Here is a 26,724-nt window from a genome sequence, read left to right on the forward strand (position 1 = left end):
AAATAAACAGGGTGACAATATACATCCTTGACATACTCCTTTCTCGATTGGGAACCAGCCTGTAGTTTCATATCCAATTCTAACTGTTGCTTCCTGACCTGCATACAGATTTCTCAAGAGGCAGGTCAGATTGTCTGGTATTCCCATCTCTTTCAGAATTTTCCACAGTTTATTGTGATCCACGCAGTCAAAGGCTTTGGCATAGTCAATAAAGCAGAAATAGATGTTTTTCTGGAACTCTCTTGCTTTTTTGATGATCCAGCGGATGTTGGCAATTTGATATCTGGTTCCTCTGCCTTTTCTAAAACCAGCTTGAACATCTGGAAGTTCACGATTCACATGCTGTTGAAGCATGGCTTGGAGAATTTTGAGCATTACTTCACTAGCGTGTGAGATGACTGCAACTGTGCAGTAGTTTGAGCATTCTTTGGCATTGCCTTTCTTTGGGATTGGAATGAAAACTGATCTTTTCCAGTCCTGTGGCCACTGCTGAGTTTTCCAAATTTGGCGGCAAGTTGAGTGGAGCATTTTCACAGCATCATCTTTTAGGATTTGAAATTGCTCAACTGGAATTCCATCACCTCCACTTGCTTTGTTCGTAGTGATGCTTCCTAAGGCCCACTTGACTTCACATTCCAGGATGTCTGGCTCTAGGCCAGTGATCACACTATCGTGATTATCTTGATCGTGAAGATCTTTTTTGTACAGTTCTTCTATGTATTCTTGCCACCTCTTCTTAATATCTTCTACTTCTGTTAAGTCCATATTGTTTCTATCCTTAATTGAGCCCATCTTTGCATGAAATATTCCCTTGGTATCTCTAACTTTCTTGAAGAGATCTCTAGTCTTTCCCACTCTATTGTTTTCCTCTGTTTCTTTGCACTGATCCGTGAAGAAGGCTTTCTTATCTCTCCTTGCTATTCTTTGGAACTCTGTATTCAAATGGGTATATCTTTCCTTTTCTCCTTTGCTTTTCACTTCTCTTCTTTTCACAGGTATTTGTAAGGCCTCTTCAGAGAGCATTTTGCTTTTTTGTATTTCTTTTTCTTGGGGATGGTCTTGATCCCTACCTTCTGTACAATGTCATGAACCTCTGTCCATAGTTCATCAGGCACGCTATCAAATCTAATCCCTTGAATCTATTTCTCACTTCCACTGTATAATTGTAAGGGATTTTATTTAGGTCATACTTGAATGGTCTAGTCGTTTTCCCTATCTTCAATTTAAGTCTGAATTTGGCAATGAGAAGTTCACGATCTGAGCCACAGTTAGCTCCTGGTCTTATTTTTGCTGACTGTATAGAGATTCTCCATCTTTGGCTGCAAAGAACTGGGCATGGAACAACCGACTGGTTCCAAATAGCAAAAGGAGTACGTCAAGGCTGAATATTGTCCCCCTGCTTATTTAACTTATATGCAGAGTACATCATGAGAAACACTGGGCTGGAAGAAGCACAAGCTGGAATCAAGATTGTCAGGAAAAATATCAATAACCTCAGATATGCAGATGACGCCACCCTGATGCCAGAAAGCAATGAAGAACTAAAGAGCCTCTTGATGAAAGTGAAAGAAGAGAGTTAAAAAGTTGGCTTAAAGCTCAACATTCAGAAAACTAAGATCATGGCATCCAGTCCCATCACTTCATGGCAAATAGATGGGGAAAAGGTGGCTGACTTTATTTTTCTGGGCTCCAAAATCACTGCAGATGGTGACTGCAGCCATGAAATTAAAAGATTCTTATTCTTTGGAAGGAAAGTTATGACCAACCTAGACAGCATATTAAAAAGTAGAGACATTACTTTGTCAACCATGGTCCATCTAGTCAAGGCTATGGTTTTTCCTGTGGTCATGTATGGATGTGAGAGTTGGAGTATAAAGAAAGCTGAGCACCAAAGAATTGATGCTTTTAAACTGTGGTATTGGAGAAGACTCTTGAGAGTCCCTTGGACTGCAAGGAGATCAAACCAGTCAGTCCTAAAGGAAATCAGTCCTGAATATTCATTGGAAGGACTGATGCTGAAGCTGAAACTCCAATACTTTGGCCATCTGATGTGAAGAGTTGACTCATTGGAAAAGATTCTGATGCTGGGAAAGATTTAAGGTGGGAGGAGAAGGGGACGACAGAGGATGAGATGGTTGGATGGCATCACCGACTCAATGGACATGAGTTTGAGTGAACTCTGGGAGTTGATGATGGACAGGGAGGGTTGCCATCCTGCCATCCATGGGGTCACAAAGAGTTGGAAAGACTGAGAGGCTGGACTGACTGACTGAAGGGGATAAAAATCCCATCAATTCATGGTCATTTTGAAGAGCCGAAGGGAGAAGAGTTAAGTTGGGTGGGAGATGGAAAAGGAGGCTGTGGCAGTGGGGGAGCATAGGATGAAGGACCCAGAAGAGCTGATAGAACTGAAGCAGCCATGTGAAAATGATGCTGTGTCCAGGCACACAAGCAGACTATTTGAACAGAGTCCCTAGGAATGAATGTCCCATTGCTTGGTTCTATTTTGTGTGTGTGTTGGAGGAGATATCTTAATTTTAACGAGATTATATGTGTGGATTGATTATCCCTTTCATCAGGGTTTGTGATGGGGAAGCAAAGTTCTTTAAAAAAGGGCACCCAATGTGCATTGAGATCTAGGCCACATACCTCATGTACATTGATGGTTAGGAGCAGGGAGCCTCAGATTGTGTGTTCTAATTTTGACTTCTTTGTATTAAAATGCAACTAGGAATAAATCTACCATATGACCCAGCAATCCCACTACTGGGCATAAACCCTGAGAAAACTACAATTCTAAAAGATACATGTACCCTCAATGTTCATTGCAACACTATTTGCAGTAGCCAAGACATGGAAGCAGCCTAGTTGTCCATCAAGAGATGGATGGATAAAGAAGATGCGGTACATATACAATGGAATATTGCACTGCCATGAAAAAAGAATGAATTTGAGTTAGTTCCAGTGAGGTGGATAAAACTAGAGCCTGCTTTATGGAGTAAAGTCAGAAAGAGAAAAACAAATATAGCATATTAACATGTATATACAGAATCTAGAATATATATAACACACACTCATATATATAAAACACATATATAGCTAGCATATGGGAATATATATATAAAACATATATAGCATATTAACACATATTTATGGGAGGAAGGTTCCCGAGGGAGTTGCCAACAACGGTTCGTCTAGTCAAGGCTATGGTTTTTCCTGTGGTCATGTATGGATGTGAGAGTTGGACTGTGAAGAAGGCTGAGTGCCGAAGAATTGATGCTTTTGAACTATGGTGCTGGAGAAGACTCTTGGGAGTCCCTTGGACTGTAAGGAGATCCAACCAGTCCATTCTGAAGGACATCAGCCCTGGGATTTCTTTGGAAGGACTGATGCTAAAGCTGAAACTCCAGTACTTTGGCCACCTCATGCGAAGAGTTGACTCATTAGAAAAGACTCTGATGCTGGGAGGGATTGGGGGCAGGAGGAGAAGGGGACGACAGAGGATGAGATGGCTGGATGGCATCGCTGACTCGATGGATGTGAGTCTGAGTGAACTCCGGGAGTTGGTGATGGACAGGGAGGCCTGGTGTGCTGCGATTCATGGGGTCACAAAGAGTCAGACACGACTGAGCGACTGATCTGATCTGATCTGATCTGATGGCTGATTCATGTTGAGGTTTGACAGAAAACAACAAAATTCTGTAAAGCAGTTCTCTTTCAATTAACAAATGAATAAATTTGTAAAAAATAAAGCAGAAAGCAAATATAACATATTAACACATATATATGGAATCTAGAAAAATAGTATTAATGAGCCTATTTGCAGAGAATGAATGAAGACACAGATGTAGAGAATGGACTTCTGGACACAGTGAGGGAAGGAGAGGGTGGGACAAATAGAGAAAGTAGCATTGACATATATACACTATCACGTGTTTTAAAATAGGCAGCTGGTGGGAAGTTGCTATGTAACACAGGGAGCCCGTCTGGCACTCTGTGATAACCTAGAGATAAGGGGATGGGAGGGAGGCTCAAGAGGGAAGGGATATATGTATGATTATGGCTGATTCATGTTGTATGGCATAAACCAACACAACACTGTAAAAAAATAAATAAATAAAAGAACTACGAAAATAAAATAAAATTGTATTTGTGTCTTTGGTGCAAACTAATGCTAGTGGTTGGCAGCCCCATGCAGGATGGTCCCCATGCAGCACCAGTATGGTCCAGGAATGCCAGTGGACCAGGGATGCTAACACAGAACTGAAAATCTGACACTGTTTATCCTAACATGAATTTCCAGATGCAGAAGTTGTCATTGCTGTTGTTCAGTCACCAAGTTGTGTCCAACTCTTTGCTACCCCATGCACTGCAGCACACCAGGATTTCCTGTCCTTCACTATATCCTGGAGTTTGCTCAAACTCATGTCCATTGAGTCAATGATTCTATCCAGCCATCTCATCCTCTGCCACTCTCTTCTCCTTTTTCCTTCAATTTTTCCCAGCGTCAGGGTCTTTTCCAGTGAGTTGGCTCTTCTCATCAGGTGGCCAAAGTATTAGAGATTCAGCATCAGTCCTTACTGTGAATACTCAGGGTGAATTTCCTTTAGGATTACCTCATTTGATCTCCTTGCAGTACAAGGTAGATGAACAGTCAACTCTAGCAGATGATAAAACAAGATCTGAGGAACCTCCTTGCTTGACTGTTTGATTTGCTGATCAGCCCCTGCTCAGTGCCTTACCGACAAGCTACAGATTTTAGATGAGACACTCACCACTCTTGGGCACATTTTATCTGAAAATGAGAGTGTTGAGCTGGACAATCCCTTGGGACCCTTCCAGTTCTAAAATGCTCCATCCTGGTAAATATCCATCCCTCACCCAGAATTTAAGCAGAGGTAGGGTTACGCGACTGACCGTGCAGCAGAAGTGCACCGGCTGTGACGGACCGTGCAGAAGCATGGCCAAGAGGATCTACCCTTGCCTGAGGTCAGGGTTGGCGGCCGGGAGGAGCTACCCTACATCCAAGGAGCAGTGGCTGCCCGGCCGCAGGAGGGCCAAGAGGAGCTACTCCACGTTCAAGGTCAGGAGGGGCGGCAGTGAGGAGATACCTCTCATGCAAGGTAAGGAGCAGCGGCTGCACTTTGCTGGAGCAGCTGTGAAGAGATACCCCACGTCCAAGGTAAGAGAAACCCAAGTAAGGTGTTGTGAGAGGCATCAGAAGGCAGACACACAAACCATAATCACAGAAAATTAGTCAATCTAATCACATGGACCACAGCCTTGTCTAACTCAATGAAACTAAGCCATGCCCTGTGGGGCCACCCAAGATGGGCGGGTCATGGTTGAGAGGTCTGACAGAATGTGGTCCACTGGAGAAGGGAATGGCAAACCACTTCAGTATTCCTGCCTTGAGAACCCCATGAACAGTATGAAAAGGCAAAATGATAGGATACTGAAAGAGGAACTCCCCAGGTCAGTAGGTGCCCAATATGCTACTGGAGATCAGTGGAGAAATAACTCCAGAAAGAATGAAGGGATGGAGCCAAAGCAAAAACAATACCCAGTTGTGGATGTGACTGGTGATGGAGGCAAGGTCCAATGCTGTAAAGAGCAATATTGCATAGGAACCTGGAATGTTAGGTCCATGAATCAAGGCAAGTTGGAAGTTGTCAAACAGAAGATGGCAAGAGTGAACGTCGACATTCTAAGAATCAGCGAACTAAAATGGACTGGAATGGGTGAATTTAACTCAGATGACCATTATATCTACTACTGTGGGCAGGAATCCCTCAGAAGAAATGGAGTAGCCATCATGGTCAACAAAAGAGTCAGAAGCACAGTACTTGGATGCAATCTCAAAAACAACAGAATGATCTCTGTTCGTTTCCAAGGTAAACCATTCAATATCACAGTAATCCAAGCCTATGCCCCAACCAGTAACACTGAAGAAGCTGAAGTTGAACAGTTCTATGAAGACCTACAAGACCTTTTAGAACTAACAAATACCCAAAAAAGATGTCCTTTTCATTATAGGGGACTGGAATGCAAAAGTAGGAAGTCAAGAAACACTGGGGGTAACAGGCAAATTTGGCCTTGGAATACGGAATGAAGCAGGGCAAAGACTAATAGAGTTTTGCCAAGAGAACGCACTGGTCATAGCAAACACCCTCTTCCAACAACACAAGAGAAGACTCTACACATGGACATCACCAGATGGTCAACACCAAAATCAGATTGATTATATTCTTTGCAGCCAAAGATGGAGAAGCTCTATACAGTCAGCAAAAACAAGACTGGAAGCTGACTATGGCTCAGATCATGAACTCCTTATTGCCAAATTCAGGCTGATATTGAAGAAGTAGGGGAAACCACTAGACCATTCAGGTATGACCTAAATCAAATTCCTTATGATTATACAGTGGAAGTGAGAAATAGATTTAAGGGACTAGATCTGATAGACAGAGTGCCTGATGAACTATGGATGGAGGTTCATGAAATTGTACAGGAGACAGGGATCAAGACCATCCCCATGGAAAAGAAATGCAAAAAAGCAAAATGGCTGTCTGGGGAGGCCTTACAAATAGTTGTGAAAAGAAGAGAAGCTAAAAGCAAAGGAGAAAAGGAAAGATATAAGCATCTGAATGCAGAGTTCCAAAGAATAGCAAGGAGAGAAAAGAAAGCCTTCCTCAGCAATCAATGCAAAGAAATAGAGGAAAACAATGGAATGGGAAACTAGAAATCTCGTCCAGAAAATTAGAGATACCAAGGAAACACTTCATGCAAAGATGGGCTCAATAAAGGAGAGCAATGCTACGGACCTAACAGAAGCAGAAGATATTAAGAAGAGGTGAAAAGAATACACAGGAATACTGTACAAAAAAGATCTTCACGAACAAGATAATCACGATGGTGTGATCACTCACCTAGAGCCAGACATCCTGGAATGTGAAGTCAAATGGGCCTTAGGAAGCATCACTACAAACAAAGCTAGTGGAAGTGATGGAATTCCAGTTAAGCTATTTCAAATCCTGAAAGATGATGCTGTGAAAGTGCTGCACTCAATATGCCAGCAAATTTGGAAAACTCAGCAGTGGCCACAGGACTGGAAAAGATCAGTTTTCATTCCAATCCCAAAGAAAGGCAATGCCAAAGAATGCTCAAACTACCGCACAATTGCACTCATCTCACACGCTAGTAAAGTAATGCTCAAAATTCTCCAAAACAGGCTTCAGCAATACGTGAACTGTGAACTTCCAGATGTTCAAGCTGGTTTTAGAAAAGGCAGAGGAACCAGAGGTCAAATTGCCAACATCTGCTGGATCATCAAGAAAGCAAGAGAGTTCCAAAAAAACATTTATTTCTGTTTTATTGACTATGCCAAAGCCTTTGACTGTGTGGATCACAATAAACTGTGGAAAATTCTGAAAGAGATGGGAATACCTGACCACCTGACCTGCCTCTTGAGAAACCTGTATGCAAGTCAGGAGGCAACAGTTAGAACTGAACATGGAACAACAGACTGGTTCCAAATAGGAAAAGGAGTACATCAAGGCTGTATATTGTCACCCTGCTTATTTAACTTATATGCAGAGTACATCATGAGAAACGCTGGGCTGGATGAAGCACAAGCTGGAATCAAGATTGCCGGGACAAACCTGAATAACCTAAGATATGCAGATGACACCACCCTTACGGCAGAAAGTGAAGAGGAACTAAAAAGCCTCTTGATGAAAGTGAAAGAGGAGAGTGAAAAAGTTGGCTTAAAGCTCAACATTCAGAAAACTAAAATCATGACATCTGGTCCCATCACTTCATGGGAAATAGATGGGGAAACAGTGGAAACAGTGTCAGACTTTATTTTTTGGGGCTCCAAAATCACTGCAGATGGTGACTGCAGCCATGAAATTAAAAGACGCTTACTCCTTGGGAGAAAAGTTATGACCAACCTAGAGAGCATATTGAAAAGCAGAGACATTACTTTACCAACAAAGTCCATCTAATCAAGGCTATGGTTTTTCCAGTGGTCATGTATGGATGTGAGAGTTGGACTGTGAAGAAAGTTGAGTGCCGAAGAATTGATGCTTTTGAACTGTGGTGTTGGAGAAGACTCTTGAGAATCCCTTGGACTGCAAAAATATCCAACCAGTCCATTCTAAAGGAGATCAGTCCTGGGTGTTCTTTGGAAGGACTGATGCTAAAGCTGAAACTCCAATACTTAGGCCACCTCGTGTGGAGAGTTGACTCACTGGAAAAGACTCTGATGCTAGGACGGATTGGGGACAGGAGGAGAAGGGGATGACAGAGGATGAGATGGCTGGAGGCATCACCGACTCGATGGACACGAGTTTGGGTGAACTCTGGGAATTGATGATGGACAGGGAGGCCTGGTGTGCTGCAGTTCATGGGGTTGCAAAGAGTCGGACACGACTGAATGACTGAACTTAACTGAACTGAGGGTTATGTAGGAGCCTGGCAGGGTACAGATCATGGAGTTGCATAAGAATCGGACACGACTTAGTGACTAAACAACAGCAACAACAATAGGGTTATGTGGGGTAGAAGTGAGGGGACAGACATCACCTCTATAAGCAGCAGACTGGCAGAAGAAGAGCTTGGGGTAGCACCCAGATTGTAGTGAGAAAAGGGCATACTTGTGCACCCAGTGGGTGAACACTCACCGGCTTATTCTCCCCAGGCTGAGCCTAGTGGGTGGCACCCTCAAGGCTTGATATAAGAGGAGGCTCTCTCCTGTTTCTGTAAGGGCCAGGATTTCTGAGCTTCAACACTCTCTCACCTAATTTAATAAATGTCTCAAATGTGTGGTCTCACACCTGGGAGACAGGTTCTGAGGCTGCAGTGCTCTGCTCCCTGCTCTGGCAGCCTGGAACTCAACCATACTCACAAGTAGACACTCAACGAGTGACAGCAAACTGAATGGCCCTTGACTTTTCATACAAAAGAACAGGATGCTTGGCCATCGGTAATATTATACAAACACTGTCTATGCAAACATCAAACTACTCACTTTTGGAGTGCCTTGTGTTGTTCCTGACTACACTTACCCTAACTCAACATCAACCTTTGTTTGTTTCACACATCCGTTGCCTACCTCCTGTTGGAAGGGTATGGAAGGATGGGGAAAATGGCCCAGAAAAAGTGCTGGGATACCCAGAGAGGGAAATGCCACCTGCATGAGATCAGGTGGACATCTGCCCACCCAGTGAATAAGGGTAAATGATATCAGCAGCCTCCCTGCACCGTGCTTGGCTGGGGAGGGTATTAATGAGACCACTCCTGTGTCCCCAAGAGAGAATTGAACCTAGAAAGAATCTGGTTGTTTAGTGTCTCCTGAGCACTGGGAGGGGGCCAGGCAGAGTGTGGGACCCTGAGCCCTCTTACCTCAACTGTCCTCTTGCTGTACCACCTGGAGATCTGGTCAGGTCTGTGGCCTGGGAAAGGGACGTACTCTTTTCTGTAAATGGTCTGGGGGGTTTTCTCAGTGGCTTTTATGAACTGAAAAAAAAAAAAAAATGTTTTTTTTTTTAAGGATAGTTTCTGTGATGCCCCTTCTCAAACTTCTGCTGCATCCCCTCAGTTCCCAACCATTAGAAGCTGGGCAGGGAAAGGGTAAATAGGCGTCCTGCACAATGTGGACTTGATTGTACCCACTCCCTTCAGTACTTGAAAAGGAGTGCGTTCAGGGACTTGGCACTCCAGTCCAAGACCCCTTGGGAAAGCTGTTTGGTGTCACCTGGTCGCTCACGGTCTACACCTGTTTCCTTTCTCTCTTCTCACTCCCTGCCCCTCCTCCCTCCTGCTTGACTCTTCCCTTTCTTTTTCTTCTTTGTTTCTCACTCTTCCAAGTTCTATGCTTTCTTTCCCCTGAAAATGAATGTTAGAAGCTCAGTTGTGTCCAACTCCTTGCAACCCCATGGACTGTAGCCCACCGGGCTCCTCTCTCCATGGAATTCTCCATGCAAGAATACTGGAGTGGCCAGGGCCACCATGCCTTCCATTGGCATTGGCCCATCTCAGTAGGGTGAGAACAGCCTCTGCACTGGTTTTGTGTCTACAAGAGACACTGGGCACCCTCAAGCTTTTCCTTGGACTCACAGAAGAGGTGGCCCAAGTCCTCTGGAGCCCCACCATTGCAGTTGAAATAGAAGCCCAGAGAGAGAATTTCTGTTGATCAGCAGGCTCGGGAGCTGACTGCAAGTAACACCAGAGAGGCACTCACGAGCCTTTTGAATTTCAACCACCAGTAGCACCTGTGCAGGATGCCTCATCTAAACAACAAACAAAACAAAAATACAAACCCAATCATCAGTAGACAGGATTACCACCTCACTCAGCCTTGCCCATCAGAGGAAAAACAAAGAAACAAAAATTCAGCACAAATCTCACCCTATACGAAGCTTACACAAACCACTGGACCAATCTTAGGAGGGCAGAAACCAAAAGAAAGGTAGAATTCAACCTTGAAGCCTGGGAAAAGGAGAACTCAAACACAATAAGTTAAAAAGACAAATAATGAAAATGCAGAGAAATACTACCCAAATGAAGGAACAAATTAGAAACACAGTAGTCCAAATAAATGAAGAGGGAATAGGCAAACAACTGGAAAAGAATTCAGAATAATGACAGTAAAAATGATCCAAAACCTTGAAAACAAAATGAAGAAAATGCAAGAATCAATTAACAAAGATCTAGAAGAATTAAAGAATAAACACACAGAGACAAAAAACACAATTACTGAAATTAAAGCTAATCTGGAAGGAATCAATAGCAGAATATCTGAAGCAGAAGAACGAATTGGTAAGCTGAAAGATAAAATGGTGGAAATAACTTCTGAAGAGCAGAATAAAGTAAAAAGAATAAAAAGAACTGAGGATAGTCTCAGAGACCTCTGGGACAATATCAAACACACCAACATTCAAATTATAGGGGCCCCAGAAGAAGAAGAGAAAAAGAAAGGGTATGAGACAATTTTTTAAGAGATTATAGTTAAAAATTTCCCCAACATGGAAAAGGAAATAGTCAATCAAGTCCAACAGGCTCAAGTCCAAGTCCAAGGAGTCCCATACAGGATAAACCCAAAGACAAACACGCCAAGACACATACTAATCAAAGTAACAAGGACTAAACACAAAGAAAGAATATTAAAAGCTGCAAAGGAAACACAACAAGTAACACACAAGGGAAACCCCATACATTTAATAGCTGATAATTTAGCAGAAATTCTGCAGGCCAGAAGGGAATTTCTGGATATATTTAAAGTACTGAAAGGGAAAAATCTACCACCAAGATTACTGTACCCAGCAAGAGTATCATTCAAAATTGATGGAGAAATAAAAAGCTTTTCAGACAAGCAAAAGTTAAGAGAATTCAGTACTACCAGACCAGCTTTACAACAAATATTAAAGGGATTTATATAGTAAAGAAATACAAGAGAAGGAAAAATACCTACAAAATCACTCCTAAAACAATTAAGAAAATGGCAATAGGAACATATATATCAATAATTACTTTATATGTAAATGGATTAAATGTTCCAAGAAAAAGACGCAGACTGGCTGAATGAATATAAAACAAGACCCATATTTATGCTGTCTACAAGAAACCCACTTCGGACCTAAAGACACATATAGAATGAAAGTGAGAGGATGGAAAAATATATTCCAGGCAAATGGAAAGCAAAAGAAAGGTGGAGTAGCAATCCTCACATCAGACAAAATAGACCTTAAAATACAGAAGATTACAAGAGGGACACTTGTAATTAAGATTAAGGAGGGACACTACATAATGATCAAGGGATCAATCCAAGAAGAAGATATAACAATTGTAAATATCTATGCACCCAACATAGGAGCACCTCAATACATAAGACAGACACTAGCAGAAATAAAAGGAGAAATTCACAGTAGCACATTAATAGTAGAAGACTTTAACACCCCACTTGCACCAATGGACAGATTGTCAAAACAGAAAATTAATAAGCAAATGCAAGTCTTAAATGATACATTAGATGAGGTGTATCTCATTGATATCATCAGGACATTCCAACCAAATGCAGAAGAATACACCTTCTTCTCAAGTGCACATGGAACATTCTCCAGGTTAGACCACATCTCAGGTCACAAGTCAAACCTCAGTAAATTTAAGAAAATTGAAATCATAACAAGCATCTTCTCTGACCACAATGCTATGAGACTAGATATTAATTACAAGAAAAACTGTAAAATGGAGATTAAACAATACATTTCTAAATAACCAACAGGTTACTGAAGAAATCAAAAGGGAAATTAAAAATTTTCTAGAAACAAATGACGGTGAAAATATGACAACTCGAAACCTGTGGGCTGCAGCAAAAGCAGTTCTAAGAGGGAAGTTTATAGTAATACAATCCTACCTCAAGAAGCAAGAAAAACATCAAATAGACAACTAACTTTACACCTAAAGCAACTGGAAAAAGAACAACAACAAAAAAAACACAACAAAATTAGTAGAAGAAAAGAAATCATAAAGATATGAGCAGAAATACATGAAAAAGAAATGAAAGAAACAACAGTAAAGATTAATAAAACTAAAAGCTGGTTCTTTGAGAAGATAAATAAAATTGACAAACTTTTAGCCAGACTCATCAAGCAAAAAAGGAGAAGAATCAAATTAACAAAATTAGAAATGAAAAAGAAGAAGTTACAACAGACAATGCAGAAATACAAAGGATTATAAGAGACTATTATGAACAACTATATGGCAATAAAATGGATAACTTGGAAGAAATGGACAGATTCTTAGAAAAGTTCAATCTTGCAAGACTGAACCAGGAAGAAATAGAAATTAGGGACAACCCAATTACAAGCACTGAAATTGAAACTGTGATCAAAAATCTCTCAAAAAACAAAAGCCCAGGACCAGATGGCTTCACAGGAGAATTCTATCAAGCATTTAGAGAAGAGCTAATGCCTATCCTTCTAAAATGCTTTAAAAAATTGCAGAGGGAGGAACACTTCCAAACTCACTCTGGGAGGCCACCATCACCCTGATACCAAAACCAGACAAAGATAACACATAAAAGAGAAAACTACAGGCCAATATCACTGATGAATATAGATGCAAAATTTCTCAACAAAATTTTAACAAACAGATTTCAGCAATGCATCATAAAGCTCAAACACCATGATCAATTTGGGTTTATTCCAGGGATTCTTCAACATATGCAAATCAATCAATGTGATACACCATATTAACAAACTTAAAGATAAAAACCATATGATAATCTCAATAATGCAGAAAAAGGCTTTGACAAAATTAAGCACCCATTTATGATGAAAACTCTTCAAAAAATGGGCATAGAAGGAACCTACCTCAACATAGTAAAGGCCATATATGATAAGCCTAGAGCAAACATTAGTCACAATGGTGAAAAACTGAAAGCATTCCCCTTAAGATCAGGAACAAGATGAGCATGTCCACTTTCACCACTATTATTCAACACAGTAGTCAACATAGGAAGTCCTAGCTACAGCAATAAGAGAAGAAAAAGAAATAAAAGGAATCCAGATCAGAAAAGAAGTAAAGCTCTCACTGTTTCCAGGTGACATGATACTGTACATAGAAAACTATAAAAAAATTATCAGAAAATTACTAGAGCTAACCAGTGAATTCAGCAAAGTCACAGGATACAAAACCAATACACAGAAATCACTTGCATTTCTATATACTAACAATGAAACATCAGAAAGAGAAATTAAGGAATCAATCCCATTCACCATTGCAACAAAAAGAATTAAATATCTAGGAATAAACTTACCTAAGGAGACAAAAGAACTGTACACAGAAAATTATGACACTAATAAAAGAAATCAAAGTCGACATAAATGGAGAGATATTCCATGTTCCTGGGTAGGAAGAATCAATATTGTGAAAATGACTATACTACCAAATGCAATCTACAGATTCAATGCAATCCCTAGCAAATTACCAATAACATTTTTCACAGAACTAGAACAAAAAATTTCACAATTCAAATGGAAACACAAAAGACCCTGAATAGCCAAAGCAGTCTTGAGAAAGAAGAATGGAGCTGGAGGAATCAACCTTCCTGACTTCAGATTATACTACCAAGCTACAGTCATGAAGACAGTATGGTACTGTCATAAAAACAGAAATATAGACCAATGGAACAAGATAAAAAAAAAAAAACCAGAAATAAACACATGCACCTATGGATACCTTATTTATTTATTTTTTTTTTTTACAAAGAAGGCAAGAATACACAATGGAGCAAAGAGAGCCTCTTCAATAAGTGGTACTGGGAAAACAGGACAGTGACATGCAGAAGAATGAAATTAGACACTTTCTAACACCATATACAAAGATAAACTCAAAATGGATTAAAGACCTAAACGTAAGACCAGAAACTATAAAACTCTTAGAGGAAACTATAGGCAGAACACTCAATGACATAATTCAAAACAAGATCCTCTATGACCCACCCCCTAGAGTAATGGAAATAAAAACAAAAGTAAACAAGTGGGACCTGATTAAACTTAAAAGCTTTTGCACAAAAAAGAAAACTATAAGCAAGGTGAAAAGACAACCTGCAGAATGGGAGAAAATAATAACAAATGAAACAACTGACAAAGGATTAATTTGCAAAATACACAAGCAGCTCATACAGCTCAATACCAGAAAAACAAACAACCCAAAAAACTGGAAATAGAACTGCCATATGACCCAGCAATCCCACTGCTCGGCATACACACCAAGGAAACCAGAATTGAAAGAGACACGTGTACCCAAATGTTCATCACAGCACTGTTTTTAATAGCCCGGACATGGAAGCAACCTCGATGCCCATCAGCAGATGAATGGATAAGAAAGCTGTGGTACATGTACACAATGGAATATTACTCAGCCATTAAAAAGAATACATTTGAATCAGTTCTAATGAGGTGGATGAAACTGGAGCCTATTATACAGAGTGAAGTAAGCCAGAAAGAAAAACACCAATACAGTATACTAACATACATATATGGAATTTAGAAAGATGGTAACAATGACCCTATATGTGAGACAGCAAAACAGACACAGATATATAGAACAGTCTTTTGGACTCTGTGGCAGAGGGCGAGGGTGGGATGAGTTGGGAGAATGGCATTGAAACATGTATAGTATCATACATGTGAAACAAATTGCCAGTCCAGGTTTGACACATGATACAGGGTTCTCGGGGCTGGTGCACTGGGATGACCCAGAGGGATGGGATGGGGAGGGAGGTGGGAGAGGGGTTCAGGATGGGGAACACATGTACACCCATGGCAGATTCATGTCAATGGATGGCAAAACCAATACAATATTGTAAAGTAAAAATAAATAAGTAAATAAACCCATACGTCTGCTTAAAAAAAAAAAAAAGTCAAAAAGTGGGAATAAGACCTAAATAGACATTTCTCTGTTTAGACATACACATGGCTAACAAACACTTGAAAAGATGTTAAACATTGCTCATTATTCAGTTCAGTTCAGTTCAGTCGCTCAGTCATGTCCGACTCTTTGCGACCCCATGAATCGCAGCACACCGGGCCTCCCTGTCCATCACCAACTCCCAGAGTTCACTCAAACTCATGTCCATCGAGTCAGTGATGCCATCCAGCTATCTCATCCTCTGTCGTCCCCTTCTCTTCCTGCCCCCAATCCCTCCCAGCATCAGAGTTTTTCCCGATGAGTCAACTCTTTGCATGAAGTAGCCAAAGTATTGGAGTTTCAGCTTTAGCATCAGTCCTTCCAAAGAACACCCAGGACTGATCTCCTTTAGGATGGCCTGGTTGGATCTCCTTGCAGTCCAAGGGACTCTCAAGAGTCTTCTCCAACACCACAGTTCAAAAGCATCAATTCTTCGGCACTCAACTTTCTTCACAGTCCAACTCTCACATCCATACATGACCACAGGAAAAACCATAGCCTTGCTCATTATTAGAAAAATGCAAATCAAAACTACAATGAGCTATCACCTCACACCAGTCAGAATGGCCATCATCAGAAAGTCTACAAACAGTAAATGCTGGAGAGGGTGTGGAGAAAAGGGAATGCTCTTGCACTGTTTTGGGAATGCAAATTGATACAGTCACTATGGAAGATGGTATGAAAGTGAAGTGAAAGTGAAGGTCCCTCAATTGTGTCCAGTTGTATCCATGGACTATATAGTCCATGAAATTCTCCAGGCCAGAATACTGGAGTGGGTAGCCTTTCCCTTCTCTGGGGGATCTTCACCACCCAGGGATAGAACCAGGTCCCCCGCATTGCAGGCAGATTCTTTAGCAGCTGAGCCACAAAGGAAGACAGTATGGAGACTCCTTAAAAAACTAGGAATAAAACCACCATATGACCCAGCAATCCCACTCCTAGGCATGTACCCTGAGGAAATCAAAATTTAAAAAGACACACCTATCCCATTATTCATTGCAGCACTATTTACAATAGCTAAAATATGGAAGCAACCTAGATATCCTTCTAGAGATGAATGGATAAAGAAGTTGTACATATACACAACGGAATATTACTCAGCCATAAAAAGGAATGCTTTTGAGTCAGTTCTAATGAGGTGGATGAATCTAGAATCTATTGTACAGAGTGAAGTAAGTCAGAAAGAGAAAGAGAAATATCATATTCTAACACACATATATATGGAATCTAGAAAAATCGTACTGAAGAATTTACTTACAGGGCAGCAGTGGAGAAACAGACATAGAGAATAGACTTGTGGACATGGGGAGAGAGGAGGAGAGGGTGAGATGCATGGAAAGAGTAGCATGGAAACTTACACTACCATATGTAAAATAGATTGCCAACTGGAATTTGCTGTATAGCTAAGGAAACTCAAATAGGGGCTCTGTCTCAACTTAGAGGGGTGGGATGGGGAGGGAGATGGGAGAGAAGTTCAAAAGGGAGGGGATATATGTATACCTATGGCTGATTCATGTTGAGGTTTGACAGAAAACAACAAAATTCTATAAAGCAGTTATCCTTCAATAAAAATAAATAAATAAATTTTAAAAGAAAAGAATACTAGAGTGGGTAGCTATTCACTTATCCAGGGGATCTTCCCCATCCAGGTATTGAACCCAGGTCTCCTGCATTTATTTACCATCTGAGCCACCACCAGAAAAGCCCTATTATATCACAATTTTTCATTGTTTTTTGAAATTCATTGTAGTAAAAGATGCATAATAAAATTTACCATTTTGACTATTTTTATTTTTATTTGGCTGCAGTGCATATTAGTTGCAGCACAAAGGATTTTTAGTCTTGGCATGCAGAATCGTTTTAGTTGTAGCATGTGGACTCTAGTTCCGTGTGTGCATGTGTGTGTGTGTGTGTGCGTGCACGCACGCACTCAGTCGCTAAGTCATGTCCAACTCTTTTGTGACCTGTAGGCTGCCAGGCTCCTCTGTCCATGGAATTTCCCAGGCAAGAATACTGAAGCGGGTTGCCATTTCCTTCTTCAGGGGATCTTCTGGACCCAGGGATCAAACCCTCATCTTTTGGTTCTCCTGCTTTGGCAGGCAGGTTCTTTACTACTGATCCACTTAATTAGGTGCGTCCCTAATTAGGGATCAAAACCCAGGTCCCCTGGGAGTTTGCAGTGTTAGCCATTGGACCACCAGGGAAGTCCCATTTTTAACTACTTTTAAGTGTGCAGCTCAGTGGCATTAACTACATTCACATTGATGAGCAACCACCACCTCCATCCACTTGCAGGACTTTTTCATCGTCTCAAACTGAAACTCTGTCCCCTTTAAGCAACAGCTCTCCATTCTCCCTTGCTCAGCACCTGGCAACCACCATTCTGCTTTCTATTTCTATGAATTTGACTACTCTGCTGTACCTCAGATCTTCCCAGGTGGCGCTAGTGGTAATTCCGCCTGCCAGTGCAGGAGATATAAGAGACGTGGATTCCATCCCTGGGTCAGGAAGATCCCTTGGATGAGGGTATGGCAACCCACACCAGTGTTCTTGCCTGGAGAATCCCATGGACAGAGGAACCTGGGGGAGGTCCATGGGGTTGAAAAGAGTTGGACACGACTAAAGTGACTGAGCACACACGCACACACTGTATAAGTGGGAGTACACAGTATTTGTCTTTTGGTGACTAACACTGCACTATGGACGGAAGTTCATGACATTGTACAGAAGACAGGGATCAAGACCATCCCCAAGAAAAAGAAACGCAAAAAAGCAAAACAGCTGTCTGAGGAGGCCTTACAAATAGCTGTGAAATGAAGAGAAGTGAAAAGCAAAGGAGAAAAGGAAAGATATACCCATATGAATACAGAGTTCCAAAGAATAGCAAGGAGAGATAAAAAGCCTTCCTCAATGATCAATGCAAAGTAATACAGGAAAACAATAGAATGGGAAAGACCAGAGATCTCTTCAAGAAAATTAGAGATACCAAGGGAATGTTTCATGCAAAGATGGGCTCAATAAAGGACAAAAATGGTATGGACCTAACAGAAGCATAATATATTAAGAGGAGGTGGCAAGAATACACAAAAGAACTGTACAAAAAAGATCTTCACAACCCAGATAATCACTATGGTGTGACCACTCACCTAGAGCCAGACATCCTGGAATGTGAAGTCAAGTGGGCCTTAGGAAGCATCACTACAAACAAGCTAATGGAGGTGATGGAATTCCAGTTGAGCTATTTCAAATCCTGAAAGATGATGCTGTGAAAGTGCTGCACTCAATATGCCAGCAAATTTGGAAAACTCAGCAGTGGCCACAGGACTAGAAAAGGTCAGTTTTCATTTAAATCCCAAAGAAAGGCAATGCCAAAGAATGTTCAAACTACCACACAATTGCACTCATCTCACACACTAGTAAAGTAATGCTCAAAATTCTCCAAGCTGTGTTTCAACAGTATGTGAATTGTGAACTTCCAGATGTTCAAGCTGGTTTTAGAAAAGGCAGAGGAACCAGAGGTCAAATTGCTAACATCCACTGGATCATCAAAAAAGCAAGAGTTCCAGAAAAACATCTATTTCTGCTTTTTGACTCTGCCAAAGCCTTTGACTGGGTGGATCACAACAAACCGTGGAAAATTCTGAAAGAGATGGAAATACCAGACCACCTGACCTGCCTCTTGAGAAACCCGTATGCAGGTCAGGAAGCAACAGTTAGAACTGAACACGGAACAACAGACTGGTTCCAAATAGGAAAAGGAGTACATCAAGGCTGTATATTGTCACCCTGCTTATTTAACTTATATGCAGAGTAAATCATGAAAAACACTGGGCTGGATGAAGCACAAGCTGGAATCAAGATTGCTGGAGGAAATATCAATAACCTCAGATATGCAGATGACACCACTCTTATGGCAGAAAGTGAAAAAGAGCTAAAGAGTCTCTTGATGAAAGTGAAAGTGGAGAGTGAAAAAGTTGGCTTAAACCTCAACATTCAGAAAACTAAGATCATGGCATCCAGTCTCATCACTTCATGGCAAATAGATGGGGAAACAGTCAAAACAGTAAGAGATTTTATTTTGGGGGGCTCTAAAATTGCTGAAGATGGTGACTGCAGCCATGAAATTAAAAGACACTTGCTCCTTGGAAGAAAAGTTATGACCAACCTAGACAGCATATTAAAAAGCAGAGACATTGCTTTGCCAACAAAGGTCCATCTAGTCAAGGCTATGGTTTATCCAGTGATCATGAATAGATGTGAGAGTTGGACTGTGAAGAAAGCTGAGCACTGAAGAATTGATGCTTTTGAACTGTGGTGTTGGAAGACTCTTGAGAGTCCCTTGGACTGCAAGGAGATCCAACAAGGCCATCCTATGGGAAATCAGTCCTGAATATTCATTGGAAGGACTGATGTTGAAGCTGAAACTCCAATACTTTGGCCACCTGATGAAAGAGCTGACTCATTTGAAAAGACCCTGATGCTGGGAAAGATTGAAGGTAGAAGGAGAAAGGGACAACGGAGGATGACATCTTTGGATGGCATCAGTGACTCAACAGACATGAGTTTGAGTAAATTCCAGGAGTTGGTGATGGACAGGGAGGCCTGGTGTGCTGCAGTCCATGGGGTTGCAAAGAGTCAGACATGACTAAGCAACTGAACTGAACTGAACATTGCTCTTAACTTAGTGTCTTCAAGGTTTATCTACACGGTAGCATGTTTCATAATTTCCTTTCTCTTAAAGATTGAGTAATATTCCATTGTATGTATATGCTCTATTTTGCTTATCCATTCCTCACTGAATTACTTCTACCTTCCAGTTCCTGTGAATAATGCTGTTAATAATATAAACATGCAAATATCTCTCTGCAAGAGCCTGCTTTCACTCTTGATAATAAATTCTTTCATACATAAAGTTTAATTTTGGTGAAGTCCAGTTTATCTATTTTTTCTCTTGTTGTCTATGTTTAGGAAGTCATATCCAAGAAGTCAGTGCCAAATTCAATGTCATGTAGCTTTTCTCCTGTTTTCTTCTAAGAGTTTTATAATTTTAGGTCTTACATATAGACCTAAAGACCTTACATATAGGTTTTTGATTCATTTTGAATTAATTTTTGAATATGGTGTGAGGTAGGTGTCCAACTTCATTCCTTTGCATGGGTATGATTGTAGCTGGGCTTTTCATATATGGTCTTTATTATGTTAAGGTGAAGTGAAAGTCACTCAGTTGTGTCCAACTCTTTGTGACCCCATGGACTATACAGTCCATGGAGTTCTCCAGGCCAGAATACTGGAGTGGGTGGGTGTTTCCTTCTCCAGAGGATCTTCCCAACCCAGAGATCAAGCCCAGGTCTCCCGCATTGCAGATGGATTCTTTACCAGCTGAGCCACCAAGAATACTGGAGTGGGTAGCCTGTCCCTTCTCCAGCATATCTTTCTGACCCAGAAATGGAACCGGGGTCTTCTGTACTGCAGGCAGATCTTGGCTACCAGGGAAGCCCTGTGTTAAAGTAGTTAAAAGCTAAGTAGAATTCACCAGTGAAGCCATCTAGTCCTGGGCTTTTATTTTGGGGACCTCTTTGATTACTGATTCAATTTTCTTACTAGTTATATGTCTATTCATACTTTCTATTTCTTCATGATCCTTTCTTCAATATACCCTCCTCTTCTTTGGCTCTTGTAACATTTTTTTACTTAGACTTCATTTTCTATGAAATTAATACAGTGCCACCTCATTCTCTTTGAGCTGATATTTGCAGGGAGTATCTTTTTCTAGTCTTTTATTTTCAACTTTTGCATGTCCTTAGATCTAAAAACAGTCTCATAGATGGTGGATGAAAAAAAATCATGTTTTTTCCCCCCATTCTGCAAATCTCTTTTGATGAGCATTTAATCTATTTACATTTAAAGTAATTACTGAAAAAAAAAGAAAAAATAAAGTAATTACTGTTATTTACTTTTACCGTTTTGTTATTTGTTTTCTTTTTTGTCTTATAGGGCTTTTTGCCCCTCATTTTCACCATTACTACTTTTCTTTGTGTTTATTTAATTTTTAGTAGTGGTCTATTTTTCTTTCTCATTTCCTCTTGTGTATATTTTAGAGAGATTTTCTTTGTAGTTATCATGGGAATTATACATAACATCTTAAATTTATAGTGATCTATCTTATTTTTTAATTAATTTTTCATCTTTTTATTTTATACTGGAGTATAGCTGATTAATAATGTGATAGTTTCAGGTGGACAGCAAAGGGACTCAACCATCCATACACATGTATCCATTCTCCCCCAAACTCTCCTCCAGTCCAGGCTGCCACATAACCTGGAGCAGAGTTCCCTGGGCTATATAGTAGGTCCTTGTTGGTTATTCATTTTAAATATAGCAGTGTGTACATGTTTATCCCACACTCCCTAATTATCCATTCTCCCCTCCCTTCCCGCACTGGGAACCATAAATTCATTCTCTAAGTCTGTGAGTCTGTTTCTGCTTTGTAAATAAGTTCATTTGTATCATTTCTTTTTAGATTCTGTATAAGGGATGTCATATATTATTTCTCTATGTGACTTACTTCACTCAGTATGATAATCTCTATGTCCATCCAAATTGCATAACAATCTATTTAAAATTCATACTATCTTGCGTTAACTCATTAATAAAAACCCACTCTGATATAGCTTTGCCCTCCCTCATTTTATGTTATTGATGTCACAAATTACATGTTGATATACTGTGTACCCATTAACATTAATTTATAATATTTTATGGTTTTGTGTTTTTTAATTGTGTAGAAAATAATGGAATTACAAACCAAAAGTACAATAATGATGGCGTCTATATTTGTGCATTTATCTTTACCAGGGGTCTTTATATTTTCATATAACTTCAAGTTACAATTTACCATTTCTCCATACTAACTTCAAGGACTCCCATTAGCACTTCCTGTAGGGAAGATGTAGCAGTACTCCCTCAGCTTCTGTTTATCTGGGAATGTTTTTATTTCTCCATTTTTGAAGGAAAGTTTTGTTGGCTAAGCTATTCTCAGTCAATAGTGGGATGGGGTTTTTTGGGGTGTGGGGCTTGGTTTTGTTTAGGTTTTGGTTTGTGGGGACTAAGCCCTTTAAACATATCACCCCACTGTTTTCTGACCTCCAAAGTTTCTGCTGAAAAATCTAATGATAATCTTATTAGGGCTCCCTTGTATGCGATGAGTCATTTTTCTCTTGCTGTTTTGAAGATTCTCTCCTTTTCTTTGACTTTCAACAGATTGATTATAATTGTCTCTGTGTGAGTATCTAGGGATTTAACTTATTTGGTCTCCACTGAGCTTCTGGGATTTGTAGATCCATATCTAGTGTGGGAAGTTTTCAGTCATTATTTATTCAAATAATCTCTCTGCCCCTTTCTCTTTTAATTTATCCCATAGTCAGTATATGTCAGCTTGAGGGTGTCCCACAAGTCTTTGGTCTCTGCTCATGTTTCTTTATTCATTTCTCTTTTTGCTACCTAGGCTCAATAATTTCAAACAGTCTATCTTCAAGTTTTCTGATTCTTACTTCTGTCTGTTCAAACCCACTTTTGAATGTCTCTAGTGAATTTTTTTTCATAAACGTTACTGTATATTTCAATTCCTTTATTTTTATTTGGTCTTCCCAGGTGACTCAGGGATAAAGAATCTGCCTGCGAATGCAGGAGACGTGGCTTTGATCCCTGGGTCAGGAATATCCCCTGGAAGAGGAAATGGCAACCCACTCCAGTATTCTTGCCTGGAGAATTCCATGGACAGGGGAGCCTGGTGGGCTACGGTCTATGGGGTCACAGTCAGACACAACTGAGTACACACACACACACACATTTTTGTTTGATTCCTTTTTAGAACTTCTATCTTTCACTAATATTCTCATTTTGCTTATATATTATTTTCCTGATTTCCTTCAATTCTTTGTCCACACTTCCTTTTAGCTTTTTAAGTATATTTAAGACAGGTTTCTTTTTGTTGTTGTTTTGTTTTTTAGTTTTTCTCTGGTACTACTGCTGCCTGTGTTTCTTCAGGGACTGTTTCTGCCACTTAATTTTTTTCCTTTGAGTGGACCATCTTTTCTTGTTTCTTTTTAAGTCTTATTTTTTTTTTTTTTAACACTGAGCACTTGAGAGAAAAATAGCCATCTCTCCTGGTCTCTGCAGACTGGCTCCACACAAGGAAAGATCTCTACTAAGTAGTGGGCATGTTCTGAGCCTTGGAGTCAGTCAGGTATGAAGGTTTTAATTCTTCTTTGGACTTTTCTGAACATGAGCATGCATCCTGCCTACGACTCTGTGTCTGTGTGTATCTGTGCTTTTTATTTCTCCTTGTAAACATAGCTGCTTTAAAATTCCTTTATTTTTCCAAGAAGCCTCTCTCTGGTTTCTTTTCAGAGTCTTAGATGTTCTGTTGCATTCCTCTACCTATAATTTCTTACCCCCAGACCTTTGCAAACTTGTAGTCCCCTGGCAGCTTTCACTAGCAGTTGACCACTACTGCTTTCCAAGCTCTTCCTGGCCTGAAATATGAACCATCCACTTTTTCCTGTTTGAGCTCTGAGTTAGCAAAACAGAGACCAATCCCTCCGGCAGTTTCCAGACAAGTTACAGTGTTGCTCCACTCCCTCTGTGTTCCAGGGAGGGAACTGGGAGCTGGGCCACTGCTTCCCCCACACTGCACTGTGCTGTGCTGGGGCAGGAATGGGGGAGGGCAGGTAAAAACACCATGGAGTTTCCTACTATTTTGAATGTGGCTTTCTCTAAAATGGGCATTTGATTTTTTTGCTGTAGACCTTTGTTTTCCAGAGCTCCCATATATTTGTTTCAATTAGGCTAATAGTTGCTTTTTAAATCCAACCAGTCCATTCTGAAGGAGATCAGCCCTGGGATTTCTTTGGAGGGAATGATGCTGAAGCTGAAACTCCAGTACTTTGGCTACCTCATGCAAAGAGTTGACTCATTGGAAAAGACTCTGATGCTGGGAGGGATTGGGGGCAGGAGGAGAAGGGGACGACAGAGAATGAGATGGCTGGATGGCATCACTGACTCGATGGACGTGAGTCTGAGTGAACTCCGGGAGTTGGTGATGGACAGGGAGGCCTGGTGTGCTGCGATTCATGGGGTCGCAAAGAGTCGGACACGACTGAGTGGCTGAACTGAACTGAACTGGTGTTTCCGTGGGAAAAGAAGGGACCTGGAACTTCTTAGTCTGCCATCTTTCTGAAATTGCTCCAACTCTGCTCTTTTTTTTTTTTTTAATTTTATTTTATTTTTAAACTTTACATAATTGTATTAGTTTTGCCAAATATCAAAATGAATCCGCCACAGGTATACATGTGTTCCCCATCCTGAACCCTCCTCCCTCCTCCCTCCCCATACCATCCCTCTGGGTCGTCCCAGTGCACTAGCCCCAAGCATCCAGTATCGTGCATCGAACCTGGACTGGCAACTCGTTTCTTACATGATATTTTACATGTTTCAATGTCATTCTCCCAAATCTTCCCACCCTCTCCCTCTCCCACAGAGTCCATAAGACTGTTCTATACATCAGTGTCTCTTTTGCTGTCTCGTACACCGGGTTATTGTTACCATCTTTCTAAATTCCATATATATGTGTTAGTATACTGTATTGATGTTTTTCCTTCTGGCTTACTTCACTCTGTATAATAGGCTCCAGTTTCATCCACCTCATTAGAACTGATTCAAATGTATTCTTTTTAATATACTCCATTGTGTAAATGTACCATAGCTTTCTTACTCTGCTCTCTTTATGCAATCTCCTCTCAGTCAGTGTAGGATCAGCCCATAATCTCCCCGGGTACTGCTTTGCCTACCCGAAAGAATGCTTAACCATTCTTTCTTGCTCTTGGATTACACACACACACCTATTCCACAAACAAAAACAAGTGCAGTCAGAGCTAAAAAATGGCCCAAAGCTATGTCTGACCAGAAGGGTGACAAATGCTAAGGTTCCCACATGAAAGGAGCCTTTTCTAGCTCTCAGAAGTCACTATTAACCTTCCCCACACTTACACCAAAGCTACCAATTCTGTCTCACCCTCTTTCCTTTGACTATTTTCCAAGAAGATATGAAGATGTCTAGATGTCTCTGCAGAAACTTATGTGGGTCAGTCTTGATTGCCACAAACGAAGATACTCAATTTTATGCAGGTCAATTTAGGAAAAGTATTTTGAGATGGTCTTTAAGATACATGGGAACAACAAGAACACGCCTGTTCTGTTTTGAAAGTGAAAGGTGAAATGCGCAGGCAGGGCAAAGTTGTGGGACAGGCGCCAGAGAGCACCTGGACATGAAGACAAGGAGTGTCAAGCCTGCCTTGACAGGTAATACATCTGGAAGGACCAGCCCAGGGAGAGCAGAAGTTCTTCAAATCAAGATGCAGCTAAATTAGGAACAGAGAATATCAGATGCGTAGAGACACTCCACTGACTATAGAACTTCAAGGCACAACCTTATTGACACCTGTACTATGATGTTTTCAAGATATAAATGGGGACTTTGATAACTGCTTGAATATAACTCCTCTGTGTTAGGGAGTCTCTCTGCACAGAGTTCCTAATGCCACCTTCTTAAGATCCAAGTATTTGTGGTCCTTGATTTAGAAATAATAATAATACCCTCGGGTGGTACAGTGGTAAAGAATCTGCCTGCTAATGCAGGAGACAAGGGATGGATCTCTGAGTCGGGAAGATCCCTTGGAGTAGGAAATGGCAACCCACTCTTTTCTTACCTGGAAAATTCTATGGACAGAGGAACCTGGTGAGCTACAATTCACGGGGTCGCAGAGAGTTGGACAGGACTGAGTGACTGAGCACACAGTGCTCTCACTCATCCTCCCTGCCAGGTCTCCTTCTGAGCCCTCTGTCCACCTTCTTTTTACTTACCTTCCTCCTCTCCTCTGTCCAGTTTCCAGTGAGCACTCTGGTTGAATACTTGGTCTCAATCTTCCAGCTCGGCGTGGAGGATGACTGTGGACTTACGGCAGTAAGAAACTGCATTTGTCCCAAGCTTCTTTGACTTGACACAGTTTAAGGTTTCAGGGTGGGAGATGTTATGAAGCTGCTGAGTTTGGGGTGCCTTTTTTTCTTTTCAGCAGTCAGAATGGAGATGACACCCAGCTAAATTTGCAGGATTAAAGGGCCCTGAGAGTCCACTTTCAGCCTCCAGAAAGAGGTGATGTGATCTTGGATTCCCTACTGTTGACAATCTCCATGGTG

The 26,724-nt window shown here is 40.9% G+C and overlaps 1 protein-coding gene across 2 annotated transcripts in view; it reads right to left on the reverse strand.

The window, feature by feature from the left end:
* The window catches only part of CFAP107 (cilia and flagella associated protein 107), a 36,049-nt gene extending 9,325 nt beyond the window's left edge, over nt 1–26,724 (reverse strand). The window contains exons 1-2 of one of the 2 annotated variants that reach the window (NM_001038207.2): nt 26,392–26,693; nt 9,403–9,516 (exon numbers count right to left, since the gene is read on the reverse strand). In NM_001038207.2, coding sequence (NP_001033296.1) covers nt 9,403–9,516; nt 26,392–26,505 — 228 coding nt within the window. In that variant the 5' untranslated portion in view covers nt 26,506–26,693. Of the gene's footprint in view, nt 1–9,402; nt 9,517–26,391 lie in introns of both variants that reach the window. The other variant, XM_010813357.4, reaches the window with a different exon arrangement.

Source organism: Bos taurus, chromosome 16, assembly GCF_002263795.3.
Source record: "Bos taurus isolate L1 Dominette 01449 registration number 42190680 breed Hereford chromosome 16, ARS-UCD2.0, whole genome shotgun sequence".
In the NCBI taxonomy this organism is placed as follows: Eukaryota; Metazoa; Chordata; class Mammalia; order Artiodactyla; family Bovidae; genus Bos; species Bos taurus.